General features: G+C 58.6%; 1 protein-coding gene across 2 annotated transcripts in view; it reads left to right on the top strand.

The window, feature by feature from the left end:
* The window catches only part of ZNF423 (zinc finger protein 423), a 310,193-nt gene that overhangs the window by 259,462 nt on the left and 28,372 nt on the right, over nucleotides 1-22,359 (top strand). For both annotated transcript variants that reach the window (XM_066243234.1, XM_066243235.1), the window contains exon 6: nucleotides 20,421-20,552. In XM_066243234.1, the coding sequence (XP_066099331.1) occupies nucleotides 20,421-20,552 (132 nt within the window). The remainder of the gene's footprint in view (nucleotides 1-20,420; nucleotides 20,553-22,359) is intronic.

The raw sequence follows: 22,359 nt of genomic DNA, 5'->3' as shown, positions 1-22,359 counted from the left end.
AGAGGGGGGGTCGACACAGAAACTAGCCGATCGGGAATAAATAAAAACATCACCTCCATAAACAATGTTAACTTTCTTGTTTGTTTGCTTTGCTTAGTCGGAAGACGGGCTGTGGATTTACTCCGTGCTCGGCAAAGTTGCTTGATGGGTCCAAAATCACCTTTGTGCAGAGACAGCTTGCCTTTCTGGGGCACGATCATTTGAAACTTTGTGTACAGACAGCTTAGTTTTTGTGCCTGCTTCTTTCTCTTTCCAGTACTGCGCTCTGTGCTTTGCACATAACAGAAATCGTTGGCTTTAATGCCTTGATGCCTCTACTACCGAGAGTAATAATGAGTAACGGTGAGGAAGTCCTTGCAGCTCTGGGGTTCAGGGCAGAGCTGTGTGGCTGGGATGGGCCCCGCCCCTGCCTGTTACCACCTTGTAGTGAGCGCGAGAGCCCATCCCGGATGAACGGTGTTATGTGTCCTGCCTGCTACATAGCACTTGGTAGATAGATGTTCATCATGAGCCCTCCCGTCCTAGCTCAGAGCTGGCAGCTGGAATGGGGCCCATGTCTGTGCAGTTTTGTTTGGGAGGCCGGCAGGACAGCCGCCCAGCCGTCCAGCATGGGCAAATCCATTCTGCCTGCTCCCCGTGTGCTGTGGGAAGTAATTTTGCATCCCACACTGCAAAATCGCCATTGAAAGCAGCTATGTCTGCTCCCGGGCAGCAGGGAGTGGGTGGAGTGGCGGTCACCCAGGCTGGTGCATGTGGTGGGCAGGGCCAGGGATGATACCGGGGTGGTGGGCGGGGCCGGGGATGATACCGGGGTGGTGGGCGGGGCCGGGGATGATACCGGGGTGGTGGGCGGGGCCGGGGATGATACCGGGGTGGTGGGCGGGGCCGGGGATGATACTCCAGTGGTGGGCGGGGCCGGGAATGATGCCCACGTGGTTCACAGGCTCTGAGCGGGTCCACGAGCTGGTGTGGGTCTGTCCGGCCTGGAGCACAGGCTCACACACATTTCACTCCAGTGTGTTGGGCGTTGCCCTAGTCAAACCTGGGTGGCCCTTCCTCCTCTTCTTTCTCCATGGTCCCGCCCAACAGCATCAGATCCTGGAAAAGGCCACCGCTGGGGTCCACTTCTATCGTCCCTTAGCAGCTTTTGTGGCCCAGTGCTGAGAATCCTCCTGTCCCCATCTGTAGAATGACGCCTTCCGTCCAGCCTACTCTCTGGGCTCCAGAAGAGAGGTGGGCGTGAAACCGGTCCACAGAGGCTGAGGGGAGGCTATTGGCTCCCCGACCAGCACCCAGAGACAGCGCACAGGGGGAAACCTGTGTTCCCATGCTGGGTCCGCCACGTCAGTGAGCCCCGCGACCTTGGGCCAGCTGCTTCACCTTCCCTTCATTGTCAACCCGCTTGTCCGTCAGTGGGGGTGCAAAGGGCACCAGCCACAGGGCATCACTGGGATGGTTCGGGACTCACTCTGTGGAAAGCTGCCATTGCCTCAGGTATCGTATGTTCTTTACACTGGATTTTTGTTGTTGTTGTTGTTATTACATCCTTACTTGCAGGAGGCAGGAAGCGTGGTGAGGGCAGGGCCCCTGTCCTCCTCTTCACTTGAATGCCCTTGGCACCCTGCCCTGCACTCTGCCCAGGGGTGCTCAGTTAGCATCTGCAGAATGAGAAAAGAATGGGGTCCCCCTGGAATTGTTTCTTGGGTACCTAGCTTCCCCCAGGCTGGGAGCCCATAAAGGCACCTGCTCCTGGGGTCATGTTGCAGGTGGCACCTGACCCGGGGAGCATTTGTCCACTGGAGCAAACCCGCTCCGGAGCCTTTGCCTCCGAGAGAATTCTCCTCCAGAACATCTCAACATGTCCCTGCAAGGCCGCCTCCTCCAGGAAGTCATTCATCATTCACTCATTCACTGAGGTATCTACTGCCCACCCACTGCGTGGCAGACAGCTCCAAGGTGCTCCTCACCTCTCCAAGAAGGATTGCGGCCCTTTTGGTGTGGCCCTGAGCCCCATCCCAAATGTTTATCCACGCATCCTGAGGAGCTGATCCTGCCTGCCTGCTGTTAACATGGACCCCTGGCTAATCTCTCTCCCCCGGTAGATGAGAGGTTTTAAAAACTTTATTGAAGTATAACATGCGTCCAGAAACTTGCACAAGTCAGAAATGTACAGTTTTTAGGAGTGAACACATCCGGACCACGGGAGCAGAACCGGACAGCCCTCGGTAGCTCCGGCACGCCCCCTTCCTCCTGTCTTCCTCCAGGGCAGGCAGGCACTGCCCCCACATTGGGACCGTGGAGTGGTTTTGTCCCTGGAGGAGTTTTAAAGGAGGGATGGGGGGGGTCTCATTCCTCCCCCCATCTCCTGGTCTGCCCTGCACAACAACTGGCGTGAATAAATGGATGGATGGATGGATGGATGGACCGACCAGATGATGCCTCGATGAGAGTAACAATGGTATTGATACAATAACAGCTGACAGTGGTTGGCTTCTTTACCTGCCGGTTCTAATCAGTGTTTTACCGGCCACCTCGTCTGGTCCTACTGAGATTCAGAGAGGTCAGTCACTTGCCCAAGGTCAGCCAGCCGGAGAGTGGCGGTCGCTATGACCTGGGTCTGTCTGGCCCGAGTCTGGAGCTGGCACTCTGAACCTTGCTTCCTGCTGGTTTACAGCCCTGGGCAGTCCATCCTCTGCTGGGCCAGCTGGACACGGGCTCAGCGGGCGACGGCGCTGAGCTGTCCTTGGCGGGCGAGCTGCCGCTTCCTGGCCGCCCCCGCCCACCCGCCGGGCGCCCCATTCCTCCCGAGTGGCGCTGAGCCTTCTGTGCGCCTCTCCGAAGGACAGGGCATATTTCTTCCCAACCCTCCCAAGACCCAGCCTGCACTGGAGGGCTTCATCATTATGCAAATGAGCTGGATTGGATCTGTTCCTGCGGAGGACTCCGGGGGCGGCAGAAGGACGGATTGAGCCTCAGATTAGGCCATGGATGGGTGGGGGCGGGGGCGGGTGGGCATGGAGACGGGGCTGGTGCCAATGATTTGCTCCCCCTGGGGAGGCTGCCTGGAATGGGGGGCTGGGGACAGGTGCTGGGAGGGGGGACGGGCTCGGGCGCCCAGCGTGGCTGCTGAGGGTAGGACTGTTGAAAGACGTTCTTTTTGGATCCACTCTTTGTGTATTGAGCCCTTTTATGATTCAGCAGTAAGTAAATATCAGCTGAGGGGTGATTTGTTTCTAACAAGCTTATAAAATACTGGCGTCATTTGTGGGCTTATTGGAGTGCTGATTATAAACACTCCCGCATGCCCACTCCTCTACGTCAAATTAGCATTCAAAATACAAATATTGGGTCTTCTCATCACTTTTCCCTGTCTCTTTGGAAGCTGGCGGAGGGATGGCAAGGGGTAGTAAAAGCACCCCCGCCTCAGACAGGGAGCGTTTAGAACTCAGAGACTGGAGGGGCAGAGGGGTGGAGGGGCGGCCCCTTGCCGGGCTCTCCGAGGGTGGGGGCTCAGCCCTGGGAGCCCAGCTGCTCCTCCTGCCTCTCTCCTTGCCAAGTTTCCTCTGACCTAACCCTCCCGGCCCCCAGAGCCTGTCATCTTCAATCTCACGGAGGGTGCAGATCTGGGCGGGCTGCATCTGGCCCGAGGAGCCGTCGGCGCTGCGGCCTCCCCCGGGGCGGGCCCCCGCTCTGACCCAGGCAGAGGCAGGGCTGCTAAAGACGTCTGAGCAGGTCACGGGGCCACACACACCAGCCTCCCTGCTCTCTGTCCATCTCCCCACACCTCCTGGCTTTGTGTGCCCCCTTCCCTGTGGGGCACGAGCCTGGAAGAATCCCGTCAATCCCACACCACCGGGTGCCCCGTGACGGTGGCACACACCTCTCCAGGGCCCCTCTGCAGCCACGCGGAAGAGCTGATGCTGCAGAGAGCCCGGCAGGGGCACCCCAGGCCCCACAAATGCCTATGCACTTTGCCCAGCGCTGTTCCTGTCTATCAGACTGGGGCACAGAGAGGTGACCAGCCTGGTCCCACAGTGGCAGAGCCCAGCCATGAAAAGCCGCGGATGAGGAACCGGGTCTGGGCAGGTCACCCCCACGGAGGCGAAGACCGGCGGGGGTGGGGACCTGCGGTGTTCTAAGCAGAGTGAGGCATGATGGGGCCGCTCAGAGCCTCCCCCGGGAAGCACCGCAAAGCCGGGACTGAACTGGCCCGTTCCCCGTTCAGACCTCTGAGCCAGCCACCTCGCCCTACAGATGGGGACACCAAGCCAGAGAGGGGACGCCGTCACCGCCTCCCTTGTCTTAATCATTAATCAGTGGATTAAAATTTTTAATTAAAAAGGTTTTATTCTATTTTATTACAAAAGCTATCTTTGCTCATTGAAAAAAAAAAAAAAGCTAGAAAATACAGCCAAGCAAGAATAAGAAAAACATTATTCTGCTACCCAGAGAGGACCCTCTGACCCTTTCATGTGTGTTTTTTGGGAATGTTTTCAATAAGCAAACACAAATGTAATCACACCCTTACTTTTTAAAAAACAACAACAAAAAAAAAAACCCCAAATCAGATTGTGTTGAGTACCTGGTTTTGTTCTGAGTACCTGAGTGTGAGGTGGGGGGAGAGGGCTAGAACACAGCGGTACCCTGTCCATTCAGAGGACGCGCCGGCTCGGCTCACAGGGCTGGGCACATGCGCTGGACACCACCGGTGTTTAGAGAGGCCCCTTCCATCCAGCATGCGTGGGGTGCTCTCTGTGTACCGGGCACTCTACCAGGCTGTGGGCGATAGAGGGTGGGCAGGTGTGTGTGTGCAGAGACAGGAAGGATGGTTCTCGGCACAGAGATCAGGGGTCTGCTACAGGCTGGAGCTGAGGGTTGGGGGGGGTCGGACGAGTTCCTGTGAGGGTGAGGGCGCATAAGAGCCATTGGCTGGAGGCAAAGAGGGCGTTCCTGGGGAGGGCTCAGCAGCGGGGAGCCACGGAGGTGTTCTCGGTTGTGAGCTGGACAAAGGGCCACCTGGACCCCCAATTTCATGCTGGACCCTGCTCCCCCCAACAGGCGAATGGGATTCCTGCTTTCCTCAGGTCTGGACGAGGAGGAGGGGCCGTCCAGACGGAGGCCGGGACAGGGTCAGCAGTGCCCTTGCCCAGGGACTCGGGGCTGGAGGCACGCTCTTTATTTCGGAACTGGGATTCAAAGTATCCTCTAGAACCTGACTTCTGGGCTTTAGGCTGTTGTTGGGGTCGGGCCCTCGTGTGTTCAGGGTGTGATGACAGCATAAGGTGAAGGCAGAAAAATTAGCTTAGGGTTCCTCCCCTGGAATCCTAGGTTAGCATCGTGGGTGGATTTGGGGGCTACAAGCTTTGCTATGATGGATGGTTCTGTATTGAGAAACTCCTTTAATTGTGGGACCTCTTGTAGTGGGTGGTGGAGGAGTGTGTGTGTGTGTGTGTGTGTGTGTGTGTGTGTGTACATCTCCTGGTCATATCCAGTGGGGAGGGAGATGTCAGTGTCATCTTACAAGACCAGGTCCTTCAGGCCCTGGCCGGTTGGCTCAGAGGTAGAGCGTCGGCCTGGCGTGCGGGGGACCCGGGTTCGATTCCCGGCCAGGGCACATAGGAGAAGCGCCCATTTGCTTCTCCACCCCCCCCCCTCCTTCCTCTCTGTTTCTCTCTTCCCCTCCCGCAGCCAAGGCTCCATTGGAACAAAGATGGCCCGGGCGCTGGGGATGGCTCCTTGGCCTCTGCCCCAGGCGCTAGAGTGGCTCTGGTCGTGGCAGAGCGACGCCCCAGAGGGGCAGAGCATCGCCCCCTGGTGGGCGTGCTGGGTGGATCCCGGTCGGGCGCATGCGGGAGTCTGTCTGACTGTCTCTCCCCGTTTCCAGCTTCAGAAAAATATAACAACAACAAAAAAAAAATTAAAAAAAAAGACCAGGTCCTTCAGTGACAGCAGAGACCCTGGGTCTCCAGTGGGATGGCCCCTGCATCCCTGGGCCCTAGGTCAGTGGAGCTCTGAAATGTCCTGCAAGGAGGGCCGACGGCTCCAGGACAGCCAGCCCCTCACTCCTCTGGCCCGCGCCTCCGTCTACAGAGGCCCCCAACTGTCAAGTCTCCCCTGGAGCTTTGCTACCCCAGGGGACCCAGAGACCCTGGCGTGGGATACTTTCAGAGTTTCTGGGTGGCCGCATCGTTGCAAATGGCATGCCCCTTCGCCTGGCCTCCTAGACCCCTTATCCTTGAGCAACTTGGGGCCACAGACAGAGAGGTCTCATCAGCCTGTTGCCCCAGGACCTTGCCCAGCGAGGTCAGCAGCAGCGACGATGGCGATAATGATAACGCCACCGATACTTTGAGCCTCGGTCATCGGAACAGCTCGATGACATAGGGGAGACGCTCCTTTCATTGTGGGACCTTGTCATGGGTAGGGGTTCCGTTTTATGTATGGGAACAGTGGTCCAGGGAGGTTGAGTCCCTCCTCCAAGGCCCCCACAGCCAGATGGTGGCTGGAGGCGGGTTTGAACCCGGACTCTGAGGGTGTGCTCACCTCCAGGGGCTGCATTGTGGAGCCCGGTAAGAGAGCGAGCCAGGACCTGCGTCCAGCCCGAGAGCAGCGCGCTGGTCGGGGTCTGGGGTCATCAGGCAAGCGAGCGCCGGCGTGCTAGCAGGAGTCCCCCTGGAGCAGCCTCTGCGGATGTCTGGACCCGGAGCCGCGGGCTGAGTGAGCTCACGCACCTGGGACAGAGCTGCACACCGGAACCCAGCCGGCCCGCTCCAGGGCGGGTCCAGAGCCGCGTGGGCTGCCGTGTGAATGTGGTGCCCAGGAAACCGTTAGCATTCATTGAGCACCTCATGTTTGTCCGGCCCTGTGTGAGAAACACCAGACAAGGAAAAGAACTGCTTTTTTTTTCCCCTCAGACTTTATTAACTGGGACTGTTTGGGTTGCAAGTGACAGACTGTCAAGTGAGCTTAAGCAAAGAAAAGAGTTATTTTTTGAAAGGTACATTTTTATTTCACATAACTCCAGATAGCTTTGGGTGCAACTGGACCCAGAGACGTAAATGCCAGTGCAGGACTTGATCTTTGAAAAGTACAGTTGTTAGGACTGAGGCCACGCTTGAAAACTGGGAATAAAGGCAGAGTCAGGAACGGGAAGGGAGTGGGAGCGAGGAGGCGGGGCGGGGCGGGGCGGTGTGGGCCGGGCTGGCGGAACACAGGGGTCTGGAGGAAGGACAAGCGTTACACTAGAGATAGGGAGCCACTGCAGGTTCTTGAGGGAGGGGATGAGACGATGGCCACAGAGGCTGGGGAGGGTCATGCCATGTGTGCTGGATGGACGCGGAGGGAGAGGCCAGGGCGGGTGAGGTGAGGTGAGGTGAGGTGGGACCAGGGGGGTGGGGAGCAAAGGGTGAGCTGCCCGGCGGTGTTGGATGCGGGTTTTTCACAGAGGTATCTATGGAGCTGTCTTTTCCAAGAAGGAAAAAAAATGGCAAGACGCCAGCCAGAGCTGTACCGAGAGGCGTTTTCCCACCACGGTGCGTGGGCCCCGAACTGCTGGCATCTCATCAGAGCTAATGGCAGCTGTTCCGCTCCCTGAGCCAGCACGCAGGGCGGAGGGCTGCATGGGGGCAGCCTCCTCCACCCCCCCACCCCCGCCCCCCAGCCTCTCAGCAGTGAGTCCTCCTCCCTGTCCTCTCGTCCTCCCCCGGGGTGGGGCTGTCTGCCTGCGTGTCAGCTAACTGGCTCCTTGGGCTAGGCATGGCGGGTGGGGTGGGTGCAGACCTTAGGCTGCGGGCGGGGCCTGCCGGGCAGGTGGAGGCCGGGCCAGGTGCAGGCAGAGCTGGCTGTGGGCAGAGACAGACGGGCTGCGCGCGGAGAGCTGGGCTGCGGGGTCTGAGCTGCCCAGAGGTGGCAGACACCCCTTCCTCTTCTGGTCTCTGGATGCTCTGGGAGCCAGCAGAGCCACCATGTTCATGGTAAACGTGAGTGCAGGGATATCACAGGCCCCGGGGGTCCCAGCCCTGGGTCTACGGAAGGAAGAAAGGGAGGAGTTAGCATCTCTGTGCCTGCCTTCAAGGAGGTGACATTTTGGTGGCGGTGGTGGCGGTTGGGGGCAGGGAGGGGAGACAGGAGTGGACGAGAGGACAAAGGCAGACCTAAGAAAATGCCTCGGAGGGCTGAGCGGCTCCTACCTCTGCTCTCTCCGGGGCTTTTCGGCGGAACTGAAGAAGGCCGGCTCCCCGCAACGTAGGCTCAGTGCTGGCGTCGCCGTCGGAATCAGGCGACAACGTCAGGATGTGTCGTTGGTTTGAAGGTATTCCTCTGTCCCACCTTGCATTTGAGTTTCCAGTTCTGGCTTCAGTTTTCATTGTCCTCGGGTCACAGAAGCCTGGTTCTTGGAGCCAGAGCCGGCAGGTGCCCAGTGAGGGCCGCACAGACCACGCCACGGAGCATTGCACGCCTGAGGGTCAAGTTTACGTCCCTTCACCCGCTGAGCCAGCTTAAAGCTGGGGAATCCTCTCCTCTCCCTCGGCCTTGACCTCCAGGGGGCGTCCTCTGCGGTGACATCGCGATGCTTCCTGGGTTGACGCAAGAAGCGGGGGACTTGGGCTGCTCCAGGAGGGGTGGCTCGGGGGTGTGGCAGGCGGGCTCTGGACTAGCTCAAACCCGTGGTTAAGTCACCCGCCTCACAAACGATCGACCCAGCGGTACCCCCGATCCTGCCGTCACCTCACCCTTACCCGCTCTGGGCATCGTGATCCCGTCACGAGCGACCACAGTAGAGGTTGACGTTGAAGGTTAGAGAAGGTCACATCCGAGCAATTTCCCATGTAGGGCCGTCACCACAAGGGCTCACAAAGGAGGCCAGAGGGACAAGGCCTTCTTTGCGACGTTTTGAAACACACAACACAAGTCAGTAAAGAGGTACTAAGTGCCTGCTCAGTGCCACACATGGTTGTAGGCTCCGGACCCCGGCATTGAGCGAGGCTGGGCTGGGAGCCCCCGCCATGGACCGCAGGCCGTGATGGGAGCAGGGGGGCTGCGCAGATCAGTGGCCTCTAGCCACCTTGCTGTTGAGCGCCTGAGGTGTGGAGCTGACTTTTTATTTCCTTTAACTAATCAATCTAGCTTGAATAGCCACTTGCGGCTGTAAGTACCTCATTGGACAGTGCAGCTCTTTCCACAGCAAGTGGACCTTATTGTCTAGGTCTAATCACTTCTTTTTGCTCAGGGTGTCACTCAGAGGCAGGGCGGCCCAGTGTCCCCTTGGCCTGGTCAGAGGGGAGGAAGTGGTGAGTCACCCTTTGCTGGCTGAGCCCTGGGTCCGTCTTGCTTTGGGGGATTAGTAACTACGAGGACAGTCATGCCTCTGCCTGGATGGAAAGATTTTGAAAAATGGTACTACCTTCCTCTGCAGGGGCGCCCTGTGTTGGTACATGTGCATAGTTGTTTGTCTTGTTGATACATTGATGTGACTCATTTAAAAAAAAAAAAAATCCAGGCGGTGGGGTGTGGACGGTGGGGGAATGACGTCAGCAGCAGAGAAAACCCCTCGTCGTGGAAGCAGGGGTAATTCTTGCTTCCCTGGTGGGGGCGGTGACAACGAGAGCCTGCCTGTCATGTTAATTGTATATTATTAGAGGCCATTAATCTGAGGATTATTAGCGTCATAGATTTCCGCAGTCGCCTTGTTGCGGAAAACTTGAATCTGCAGATCAGGGATAGCCATCGGCCGGCGTTGGATGTGTTAAGGATGACGAATGAAAAAGCTACTTGTTTCTGCGGGCGTGGGGTCCCCGGGGGGACGCAGCGGAATCTGCATCTTCAGACGGCCTGGTCTTCTGCAGGTAGAAGGGGACGGGTGCAAGGAGGCGATGGGACATCTTCGGTAGGATGTTTCAAGCCCCAGAAGTCTTGAAGGCAAGAAGCTCTACAGTCTTCTCCTCCCGAGTTCTCAGGGAAGCCCACCTTCCCGGACCCGTTGGCTTGACTGGACCATTCTCTCCCTTGTTCTCTCCTTCTTTCCATGAAGGCTCTGAGAAGGGCTCCTCCCGTCTCTCGGGGACATGTCCGGGGCCTGGTTGGAGATGTCTCTTTTGCCAAAGAAAAAGCTAGTTCAGCATGTCCTGAATGTCACAGACGCTCAGCTTGCTGAGGGGCCCATGACCCTGTCAGTCACCGTGAGAAGTTCGTCAGTGGGGCCCTCTGCACCGGTGGTATGTTTTCTCCTGATCCGTTCAGGGCTGCTGGCCCCCGGGGATGGGGGCCCCCCCCGGCAGTGTGCAGGCAGATGGGAGCGCTGGAAGGAACACCCTCCCAGGGGTCGTCAAACTTTTTATAAAAACCGCCCACTTTTGGAGTGCTGGTAGACCTGGTCCCTACCGCCCACTAGTGGGCGTTCCAGCTATCATGATGGGCCAATCGCAGCGCTGTTTGGTTGCACGGTAGGGACCAGGTTGACCAGCACTGCCAAAGTGGGCGGTTTTTATAAAAAGTTTGATGACCCCAGTCTGGTCCCGCCCAGTGGGCCCAGCCTGTGCTTGAGGATCTCGGAGCAGCGGGCTCAGCCGTGAGCAAGGCCGCGGGGGCCGGGGGGCACATAAACCTGAGTGCCCTTGTCTCAGGCCCTGCTTTTGACCTTCATGGAAACTCCCCTGTTTTAAGAGAGTGAGACAAGGAGAAGACACACACACACACACTTACACACTCACACTTACAGTGTGACACTTTGGCTGTGGGAACGTCAGAGGGGTGACCAGAAGCAGGCAGCTGCCGGCAGCCACAGTTGGACAGCAGGGTTTGAATGTGGATACAAGTTCTGCCGTTGCCGATACGGGGAGTGGTCTGGAGGTGGGAGGGCCCCCAGCCCGGGACAGTGGCACAGAGGCCTTCGCAGATGGATGAAACATAGAGTGCAGTGTGGCTAAGGGCTCTTTAAACACTTCCTGGGCGGATCTCCCTGCCCCACGAGCTCACGGAGGGCTGGCACATGCGGATTACAAGATCCTGGCCGTGGAGCCATATCCAAAATCACAGTCCTGGTCAGAGTCACAGTGACGGTGCACAGGGATCAGAATGCTCAGCCTCGCCCCTGCTCGCTGTTTTAACAGCCCCGTGAGGGACGGCTCTCTCCCCTTTTCACAGACCAGGAGGCTGAGGCCTGGCAGGAAAGTGCCAGGCCCAGGGTCGTGCGCGGAGCCTGCTGTGGAGCCAGCAGTGCCCCCCAGGTTGCCCTGGTCTCAGCGATGTCTTCCCTCCGTGCCCCCACGGGGTCCCATCTTGTTCAAACAGGGCGAGCGGGGTGGGGACGGGGTGGCAGTCACTTGAGCTGTCCTGTTTGCTGTGATGGGCAATCTTAAGTGGACTTTCCCCGGAACCATCCTCGAGCTTAACTGACCCTTCGCTAAGATCCATCCGACGGGGCACTTGAGAGCAGCCGGTCAATGGAACCGTCTGGAGTCTTCTGATTTGAGTTTGGGAGGAGAGAGTGAGCGAAGCTCTTTGACTTAGGACAACAGCGTCCCGGAGACGGGCAGTGGCCAGATGGTCCATCTTGCCGTGGGAACTCCGGGGTGAGTGTGAAAGTGAGGGGACTGCAGGTGTCCCCCTTTCTCAGCCCTCCTTCCCCAGGCCTCCTCTCGACACCTCCCCCAGGTGTGGAGAGCAGCACACATCCGCCTGGAACACGGCTCTGCCAGCGGACAGGCTCGTCCGATCCTGGGGGGAGCCCAGGCCGACCGGTAGTCAGGCCGAGCTGCAACAGCACGCCTGAATTCCAGGCGGGAGGGGATACCGCGGGGCCCCACCCCTTGCTGGGCTTTCACTGGATGTCGATGGCACAAGGGTCCAGTGCCTCTGGCAAGCATGAATGGAAGGGCAGGGGTTGGGGTGGGTAACCCTTTCCCCACACGTGGACACAGCTGCGTTGTGCTGCCATTGGCGAGTTCAGCCCACCCCTTCTTCCTGCCATCTGGTGGTCTCTGCTCAGACCTGCGCCCGCTGGCAGTGTCAGGGTGGAGGGGGGGCTGTTGGTGGGTACCTGGGTAAATAAGTATAAATAGTTTTCTTTCTGATATGTGACCGGATTATTTTCCAGTTGATTTGAAGTCTTGGCCCCAAGTGGCCCACAGATCAAAAAAAGATAAGGGTCAGTTACAAGGTTGAGCTCATTCTCCGTCACCATGGCAACTGACCTCCGGCAACCCCCGGAGGACTACACCCAGCTCCCCAGGTGATATTTTCACTGTCCACGCCATCAATCCCGAGCCTTTCAAAATTCAGACCGCCTAATTGTTAGGGCTCTGTTTTGAAGAGGCTCGGGTCCCCCGAGGGGCCCCGCGCAGGCTGCCAGAGCTCATTTATACGCCTCTGTGAAACTCAGGGGACCAGGAGATGGGTCCCCCCTGGCCAGCAAGGCCTGGGAAGGCGCCCCACAGGGGAGGAGGGGAGGAGGGAGGCACAGCCCAACCTCCAGGATTAATTAGGAAAATGGGGGCGGCCATGGCGGGGCGTGTCTCCCAGTGTTCCTGAGTGATGGGAGGCCCACCACACCCTGGCATTGGGGGTCTGGGGCGCTGGGGATGCCCCTCCGAGCCGCCACCCCCCCCACACACACACATCTCCGGCTACCTTCCACCATTTCTTCCCAGTCGGGACAATAGGAGAGTGTTGTCCAGGGTTAGCTGGGTCCTCCGCCTTCTGCAGTGTGAACAAGACGACTTGAGGAAACTTCCACCGTTTTGGAGAGGCGTGAGGCGCAGTCTCGGAGAAGGCCCCGGGGTGGCTCTGAGCAACACACAGCAGGTGGGACAGCAGGATTTCCATGGGACCGGCGTCCCCAGCAGCACTCCGTGGAGCTCAGCGCTCCTCAGACCGATATGCACATGCCTGTCCAAGCCCCCGGGGCACGGGCTGGCTCTGCAGGTCCGGGGTGCAGCCTGGAGTCTGCACAGCTGACCAGCTCCCCGGCGATGCCAAGGCTCCTGTCTAGGGGATCCCTGCCTCCCCGGATTGCCACGGCTTGAAGGCGGCCGGGGCCCAGGGGTCAGGGATCCCAAGGTGAAGACCTCGCCCCTGCACACGCTCCCCGGTTCCCCCCGGGCCGCTGGTGAAGGGCTCCCGTGCGGACCCTGTTTTCTCCTTTGCCGCTTGTCAACTCCAAGTCCAAGTGTCATTGTCCCCTTCCCCCTCAGCTTGCCTGGGTCCCTTTCCTGGTGGTATTTCATGGCCAATGACCAGATAAACAGCCCGATCTGGCCGCCCGGCCAGCACTGTCTGCCTCTCCTCTGTCTGCCCGAGGCCTTTGTTCCTTAGAACAAAGGGCTGAGCCCCGCGTCCGCCGGTGCTTCCAGTCCCTGCCCTGCACCTGTTTGTGGCTGGTGATGTGCTAGGGTGGAATTAGAGGGGTCTTCTCCCAGGACCCCCTCTTTCCTCATTTGCCCAGATGAATTGCCTGGCCCTATGCCCAGTCTTTCTTATCTCCATGTCTCCTCATGTGTGTCTGATCGTGTGCCCCAGACCTCCTGGGTCCCTACTGACCTGGCATTTGGGGTGGGCCATGGACTCAGCCCCCGGAGCTGTGGAGGTGAGGTGTGGTGACATTCGTTACCCAAGCCGGTGACAAGGAGGCAGCCCATGCGCCTTTCCATTGCAGGGACCGTGCCGGGGTGGCCCGGGGCTGCCCACACTTTCTGGTGTGGGGCTGCCTTCTCCCCTTGCCTGGGAAAGTCCCCAGCCTTCCTGCCAATGGGGAGCAGGTGCCGGCACAGGGGCCCGTCGACTCTCCTCACTCACGTGTTTGACGATCGGGGTGACCAAGGAGCAGAGGGGTGGCTTGCTGGGTCCCAGGTGGAGGCTCTGCCTCTCCAAGCTTCCCTTCCCTGTTCTGTCCGTTGAAGGTCAGCCTCCATGTCTGTGCTCTTGGGGCTGGCCAAAATGGCAAGTCCTGCATGTTTGGGGGCCCCTGGTGCCCGGTAACCAGCAACTGAGCAGCACCCCTCCCCCACGTTCTGAGCTTCGTACTAAGTTCTTTACTCAAGTCACTCATTTCCTGTTTATTGTGTGCCTGCTGTATACCAGGTCCTGCTCTAAGTCCTGGTGCTACAACAAGGAACAGAATAGTCCTCGTGCAGCGCACGCGTGTGTGTGCGTGTGCGTGCGTGTGTGTGTGTGGGGGGGGAGGCAGAAGGACAGAGGGAGAGAGAGCGAGCAAGAATTGGTTTAAGAAAATCAACTCTGTAATACGCCAGGGGATTGCAAGGACTATTAAGGAAATTAAAAGTGGGTGAGGTGCCGTTAGCTGGGGTGTCTGGCGAGCGCTCTCTGGGGAAGTCTCCTTGGAGCAGAAGAGAGGGAAGGAGGAGACGGTCTGGGGGGAGAGCGCCACAGTGAGGGCAGATGTCCCGTGGCAGAGCAGCTAGCGAGCAGAAACAGCTAAGCTCAGAGAGGCTCCGTTACCTACCCAAGTACACACAGCAAATGAGTGATGGAACCCAAGTATCCCTGGCTCTAACTTTTGTGTCCTGAACTGCGTGCTCCCCGGATGGAGGAGGCTAGTGAGGCCCCTTGTCCACCCGGGCGGCAGTCCCAGGCTATCTGCCAGAGGGGGATTGGCACTAACGACTCCCCTCCCTGGTCAGCTTCCTGGCGTGGGGTTCCTGCTCAGAGGAGGGCCTGGCAGGGCCCACGGGAGCAGGCTGCCGGGTGCATTAGAGCTCGGGAACAATGCCCTGCCCACGCGCCACCGCAGCCCGGGCCCCTCCCTCCCAGGCAGCAAATTATGGCCCTCCGAGTGTGTGCCCAGGCCCGCCTTTGACATCAGCAGGGCCCACCTGAGCGTCACCTTCAGGATGCTGATAATCAGCGCTCTCTCCTCCTGGCTTCCCCCAAGACCTGTATGGAAATAAGTATGTGTCTGCCAGGGATCAAATGCTTCCGGAGACAAAAGTCGGTGCCGGGGACTTTACGGGGAGCTCTCATCTCGGCACGGTGCTGTTCCACAAAGCCCTCGCTCCGCTTTCGGGCTGACACAGTTTCAGCCTGAAAGGTTCCAGCAGGCCGACTTGGTTTTAAGCAAAAGCACATCCTATTATTTTTTTGAGAAATGAAGTGTAAAATTAACACTTATTATTCCTGAGCAGAGTTGAGAGACAGAAAGAGCGAGAGAGAGAGAGAGAGAGAGAGAGAGAGAGAGAGAGAGAGGGAACAGACTCTAGGATTTTCATGCATGCTGGGTTGTTTGTTTGGCAGTTTGAGTTTTGATTTTTATATTCTTTAGGGACCATCATAAATCAGTAGGTTCCCGGTGCCATCCCCGACTTCTGGGGACTGGGAGGCAAGACAGGGCGCGGGGAGCTGGCGACATCTGCTTTTCGCTTTGCAAATGAACGGGGCTGCATCATTCACTGGAGTTGCGAGTTGCGTGGGTCTCTCTTCCGGATGCTTGTCATGTGCTGTTAAAAAAGAAAGAAGAAGGAAGAGAAAGGAAAGGAAGCAATTGTGCGCTTAATTCTCAGAATTGTGCTGCCCCTCCCCCCCCCGGGGCTGGCAGAGGGGCCGGTGGGCTCCCGGGCAACCTTGGCATTCTGCTCCAAAGGTCCGCCCAGTGCTGTGTGAATTCAGGAAAGCAATTCTCCGCGGGGGCCGCTGTCTTCGGACCCTGTGACTTGGGAGGTTGTCGGCACCGGCGTGGGGACGGTGATGGTGGAGGCGAAGTCAATCAACACCCACGGGCTGACTCACCGTGGGTCCCAGGTGCACAGCGGCACATGGCAGGCTAACCAGGGCAGCCTCCCCAACCGCCGTGTTCTTGGGTGGTTTTTTATGGGCAGAGGTGCACACACCAGGTGTCCCAGGGAGCATCCCCTCCAGAGCGCCTCCTCCTTGAGAATGGTTTGCAAATCAGAGCCCCTCCGGCGTTGGGATTTGCCCCTCGCTTTGCCATTCTGCGGGTTTTATTTTCCCGTCCTCTCTCCCCGGGTTTAACACTTGGGGGAGAGGGAGGGAAGGGACCGGAGGCACCGGACGTGGTCGTCTGGCACGTGGGCCCTTGATGGAATCAGCCCGGAACCTCGCGCCCGCGCCGGTCTGGGGCTGCGGTTTGTCTGAGAGGCGGCTGCCCGGGCCCAGAACGGGCAGGTGGCTCTGGCTGCCTGACTGCACACATATTTATGAACGTGGGTGCCAGGCGTAGCTGCGTCTATGAATCAGGGGGACCCGCTGATGAATCGCTCGGCACTCGGAGAACGGAAAGGGGCTGTCAGCCCTGATTTCTCTGATTTATAAGTTGCGGGAGCCTCTTTTGTCCTCGGTGCTGGCGTGTCATTCACAGCCAAGTGGATAAAGGCCCCTGCTCAGCAGAGCAGTAAATCCTCCTTTGCCCTCAGCCTAGGTGGGGGGCTTCAGCGGGCAGGGGGAGAGGGCCCACCAGGGGCATCTCTCCTCCATGAGTATTTCCTGAGCCCCTCCTGCGGACCCAGCCGGAACTTGATGTTCCAGGGGCCTGAAGAAAAGGAGATAGCATCTGTGGTCACAGCCCGGTAGCCAGCATCAGAAGGACTCATAGGATATGGCCCGGGTGAATCCGGGGTCGCTCTGCCCAGCCAGGGGCAGCTGTGTGTGCTGGCGTAGTCAGGGGAGGCTGCCTGGAGGTGGTGTGCCGGTAGGATACACGCAGCTAGAGAGGACTTCAGAGCACCCCCCGCCCCCCAACTGGCTGTGCTAACTCAGCACGTGTTCCAGTTCTCCAAGCCCTTTTTTTTTTTTTCTTCTCTAGAAATATGGTTTTCCCAGCAAGCAGGGAGAATTCTGAGATTCCGCTTGTGTTATTATAAACGGTCATAGAAACCTCGTGCAACTGTCGTTCTCGCAGACCCTCTGCCTCGAGAGGTGTCCATCGCCAATAAGGTGGCCATCCCTAAAGGGTGCCGTCTCCCATTCGTTCATTCCTGGAGCCCGTACACGGTGCCAGGCTCTGAGAAGCATTGTCTGTGGGGCAGGGGTGTGTTGTGGGGGGGGTGTCTCTGAAGCAGCCCCCCACCCACCCACTGGAGGCCATCTCTAATTACGATGACAGTCTCCCCGAGGGGTGTGGAGAACGGCGCGGGGCCTGTGCGGCGAGCGTGCGGAGCCGGCCCCGCGTCCCTCGGCTTGTCGATGAATCCCTCTGCCGCCGGTATAAATGGAAGAGCCGCTCCCGTCTCTGCCGGGTGCGCGTGGCCTAGTTGCCAGGGCTCCAGGGCGAGACAAACACCCGGTAGATTCCAGCCAGTGGGCTATGTGGGGCAGGCCCACCTGCACACGCGCGTGTGCGCACCTCTGCGGCGGGGTGCCCCCGGGGGCACGGAGGAGGGCCGGGCCGGGGAGGGGATGCCTGCTGTCTCTGCCAGCCCCTGCCAGGGCCTGGGGACCCAGGGACTGGCCCGGAGCCTCGGCCCATCTGCGTTTGTGTCTTGCCACTGGCAGAGGCCCTCTGCTACCTAATTCTTGCCTTGGAGGGCAAATCAGAGCACCTGGCGCCTTTGGTGAGGCTGGTTCCCTGGGGAAGCCCAAGGGGGAGCCCGTGTCCTTGGTTGTCCCAGATAATGTTCTCACCGGTGATGCCAACGTAGCTGGCAGCCGACCCTGATTGAGCACTTGCTGTGTGCGGGGCTGGTCAAAGCCCCGTTTCTTCCCTTGTGAGGTGTGTTTTTAAAATGTTTATCTTATTGATTGGAGAGAGAGCAAGGGAGAGAGCGAGAGAGAAAGACAGGAACATCGATCTGTTCCCGTAGGTGCCCTGACTGGGGATCGAACTGGCCACCTCTGTGCTTCGGGACGATGCTCCAAACAACTGAGCTATCCAGCCAGGGCCCCTTTTCTTCTTCTTAATTGTTAACATTATTATTTAATGCTTGCATCAACTAAGAGAGGAAGGCTGTTTGGGGGTGGGTGGGGGGCGAGTGACTTTTTTTAAAAAAGACCGTTTTTTAGAGCAGTTTTAGGTTTACAATGCAGTAGAGAAGAGGAAGCTACCGAGATTCCCACAATCCCGCCTGCCCCCGCCAGTGCCCCGCCTCCCCGTTATCAGCATCACATCGTAACGTTTCGTTTCTTGCAAAGAGGAACCCATGCTGGCACATCATAATCACCTGGAGTCCACAGCTGGCCGTGGGGTTGTACAGGCTATAGGCCTGGACTCGTGTATCCTGACGCACACCCATCATTGTCATGTACAGAAGTTTCGCTGCCTTTCAATGCTCTGGGCTCCCCTGTCCCCACCCCCCTCCCCCTAACCATTAACCACACTGATCATCCCTTCACTGTCTCCATAGTTTTGCCTCATCTGGAATGCCACAGAGTTGAAATCACGCAGTGTGTAGCCTTTTTAAGTCAGTTTCTTTCACTTAGCCATATGCATATAAGGTTCCTCTGTGTCTTTTTTTTTCTTCTATTTTTTTTTTGTGAGAAGAGGGGAGTCAGAGACAGACTCCCACATGAGCCCCGACTGGGATCCACCCGGCATGCCCACTAGGGGGCGATGCTCTGCCCATCTGGGCCCATGACTCCATTGCCCATGGAGTTATTTTTTTAGCGACTAAGGCAGAGGCCATGGAGCCGTCCTCAGCGCCCAGGCCCAATTTTCTCAGGCCTATAGAGCCATGGCTGCAGGAGGGGGAAGAAAGAGGGAGAAGGAGAGAGAGAGATAAAAGGGGGAAAGGTGGAGAAGCGGATGGTTGCTTCTCCTGTGTACCCTTACCAGGAATCGAACCTGGGACATTCACATGCCGGGCCAGCGTTCTACCACTGAGCAAACCGGCCCGGGCCTCCCCTGTGTCTTTTTATGGCTTGAGAGCTCATTTCTTTTTAGTGCTGCATGATATTCCATGGTCTGGATGTTATGCAAGGTAGTTAACCATTCACCTACTGAAGGACATCTTGGTTGCTTCCAAGGTTTGGCAATGATGAATAAAGCTGCCCTACACATCTGCAGGCTTCTGTGTGGACGTATGTTTTCAGCTCACTCGGGTAAATAGCAAGGGGCGTGAATCCTGGATTGTCCGGTACGAGTGTGTTTAGTTCTGTGAGAAACCGCCGGACCACCCCCCAGTGTGGCGTCGCCACGTTGCACACCCACCTGCGCTGGGGGAGGGTTCCCGCGGCTCCACGTCCTCGCGGCGTCTGGTGTGGTCAGTGCTCGGGGTTCTGACCGTTCTGCTAAGTGTGCAGCGGTGAGGAAGGCTGTTAATGAGTATTTTAGAAAGGAGGAAACTGAGGCACAGAGAGGTGATTTAACTTGCCCAAGATCACACAGTAAGTGACAGAGCCCGGTTCCAACGCTGGGTCATGTGATATTTAAGCTGGTGTGATTCTCTGCCACCCCTGCTGACCGTGGGGCCAGCCCGGTCACCCATGCCAACCCCTTCCCTCCCCTCACAGACCCGTGGGCAGGGACTCCGTGACCCTGGTTTACCAGCACAAACTGACGCTCAGGCTGCACGGTTTGCAGAAGTCAGGACTTGAACTCTGCCCCACTGGTTCGGGGTGGGGGCACGAGACCCTGGCTCTCGACGTGTGTGACGCTGGTGCTCAGGGCATGCTCTAATGTTTGGGCTTGCGGAAGCTCCCAGGTGGGGAGATGGAGCTGTGTTCTGATTGGGAAGTAGGACAGGGTCTCTGCCCATTGTCTGGGAGACACTGGGCAAGCCATCTGTTAAAAATACAAAAAAAAGAGCATTTTATTATTTTCTGTGATACCTTCACGTGACTGCCAGTCTGTCTCAGAGTAAAATCCCGAAGTCCTGCTTGCGTCCCCTCTGACCTCATGCCTACCCTGGCCCCGGCCTCCAGAGCTTCAGGCACTCCTCCCCGTCCTCCCTGTCAGCCGGCCCGGCATGGGCTCACCTCAGGACCTTTGCTCGGACTCTCACCTGGAGAGCTCCCCGCGTTCCCCCAGCACCTCCTGACCCTGTGACGTGTTGATCATCTTTACTTATGATCTGTTTTCCTCACCACTAGAATGGGGGAGAGCGTATTATCTGTTGTGTCCCCACCTCCGCAGAACCCCCAGCTCCAAGTGCCCGGCACACAGTACAGGCTGCTTAGGAAATATTCTACTGGTTTTTTTAAAGTCCTGATTGGACTTGCACCTCCATGCAGACCCCACTCCTGGGGCCCTCGCCCTGTGACACGGTCTTGGAGTCAAGCTTTTGGGCATGGCCTGCATAGCTCGTCCCTGGACCAGCAGGAGAAATCACAGCAAATGATGTCTTCCCGCGCCAGATGTGTGGGGCCGGCCCCCTGGGGTCTGTAAGCCTGGGAGTGTCTGCCCCACTCTGGCCCTGGTTCTGGGGGTCGGGCAGGGACTGGCCTGGGTGTGCGGGGCCGTGGGTGGTGGCCAGAGGACGTGACACGCGGGGTCACTGACGGGTCATGGTTCCTTGCAGAGGAAGGCATCAACCACGAGTGTAAGCTGTGCAACCAGATGTTCGACTCCCCGGCCAAGCTGCTCTGTCACCTCATCGAGCACAGCTTCGAGGGCATGGGCGGCACCTTCAAATGTCCCGTGTGCTTCACAGGTAAGGGGCGCGGGGGGGAGCATGTGGAGGGAGAGAGAAGGGACCCGGGGCCCCACCCTTGAATGGCTGGACCTCAGCATCTGCTCCTGGCCTGACATGGACACTTGGGCTCATGGGGCGGCCCTGAGGGACCCCCAGCCCCATGGCCCCACCCACCTTCGTGTAGACCTGCCCTGCATCCCTGCCCCACGCTCTGCAGCCTCTCCTCGGGGGGCAGCTCCCGTGCCCCGGCCTCCGCTCACCCCTGCACTCAGCGGCTGCCAGGCCTCTGCTGGCCCAGCCTCGCTCTGTGTTGTGGTGTGGGCTACAAGGTCACCTCCGCGTCCAGCACCAGTGGGCTTTCCCTGTACGTACCTCTTGACAGCCCAGCCCAGCCCATGTTCTGTCCATGCTCCGGGCTGGAGAGGTCAGGGGCAGCTTGGCCAGCCAAGCCCCCAGCCCCCAGACTGGCTGCACCAGTGAGCCTTCCCTGTACGTACCTCTTGACAGCCCAGCCCATGTTCTGTCCATGCTCCGGGCTGGAGAGGTCAGGGGCAGCTTGGCCAGCCAAGCCCCCAGCCCCCAGACTGGCTGCACCAGTGAGCCTTCCCTGTACGTACCTCTTGACAGCCCAGCCCAGCCCAGCCCATGTTATGTCCATGCTCCGGGCTGGAGAGGTCAGGGGCAGCTTGGCCAGCCAAACCTCCAGCCCCCAGACTGGCTGCATCAGTGAGCCTTCCCTGTACGTACCTCTTGACAGCCCAGCCCAGCCCATGTTCTGTCCATGCTCCGGGCTGGAGAGGTCAGGGGCAGCTTGGCCAGCCAAGCCCCCAGCCCCCAGACTGGCTACCAGCCCAGACATGCGGCTGTCCCAGCCCAAGGCTAGTCTCAGGGGCTCTGCTGACCCCCCTCCTGCTGCCCAGATGGCAGCCGGTGTGCGCGGGGCGGGGGGGAGCCAGGCCTTCCCCTGCCCCCCCCCCCAACATCTGCCGTCTGCCACGGCAGGAAGCTCACCCTGGGGAGGGCACATCTCTGAGGGGCTCACCTCCCAGACAGACAGCTGCTTCCGGGCCGCCTCTGTGTCCACCCAGGGACGGGGCTCCTGCCCCCGGGAAGCCGGGCTGCGACCCACTCGGGGACAGGCCCGAGGAAGGGCCCACGTGTGGGGAAAGTCCTGCACACGCACCCCGCTCCAGCTCTTCCTCCCCTGCAGTCCCCGTCACCCTCACACTCTAGAGGCCGGCTGGGGGCTGGCTCCAAGGGGCCCCAGCTGCAGGGTCTGCTGGCCTAGGACATGGGGCCCCTGTGTGGGGACCGAGGACACTGACAACACCCTCAACCACGAGCATAATCATCCATGTTGACGGACCACCTTCTGGCCCCAGACACTACGCGGAGCTTATTTAATTCAGGTCTCCGCTCTACCACCTGCTAGCAGTGAGACCAAGGACCAGTCCTTTGCTATTCCCAGTGTCTTAGTTTTCTCATTCATAAAATGGGAATAACAACCGTGCCAGCCTCACGGGCCTGTGCTGGTTCGAGAGCCCACACGTGGGAGGCAGTGGACGGATGATGGTATTTGTTGAGCTCATTATGTGCCAGGCCATCTTTTATGCGTTTTTCAAGTTAACCCGTGTGATCCTCCCTTGAAAGCTCCCGTTTTTCAGATGAGGACATGAAGCCCAGAGAGGTTAGGGGAGTTGCCCGATGTTGCACAGCCCGTACGTGGCAGGGCTCAGCTTCACTGGCCCGAGCCCCCTCCCCTCCCCCTAGTGCATTGTTTGGCCGGCTGTGTCCAAGCTGGGCGGTGATCTGTACTTGTGAGTGG

Source organism: Saccopteryx bilineata, chromosome 9, assembly GCF_036850765.1.
Source record: "Saccopteryx bilineata isolate mSacBil1 chromosome 9, mSacBil1_pri_phased_curated, whole genome shotgun sequence".
NCBI lineage: Eukaryota > Metazoa > Chordata > Mammalia > Chiroptera > Emballonuridae > Saccopteryx > Saccopteryx bilineata.
Note: the sequence above shows the minus strand (reverse complement) of the source record. Positions and strands in the feature narration are given on the sequence as shown.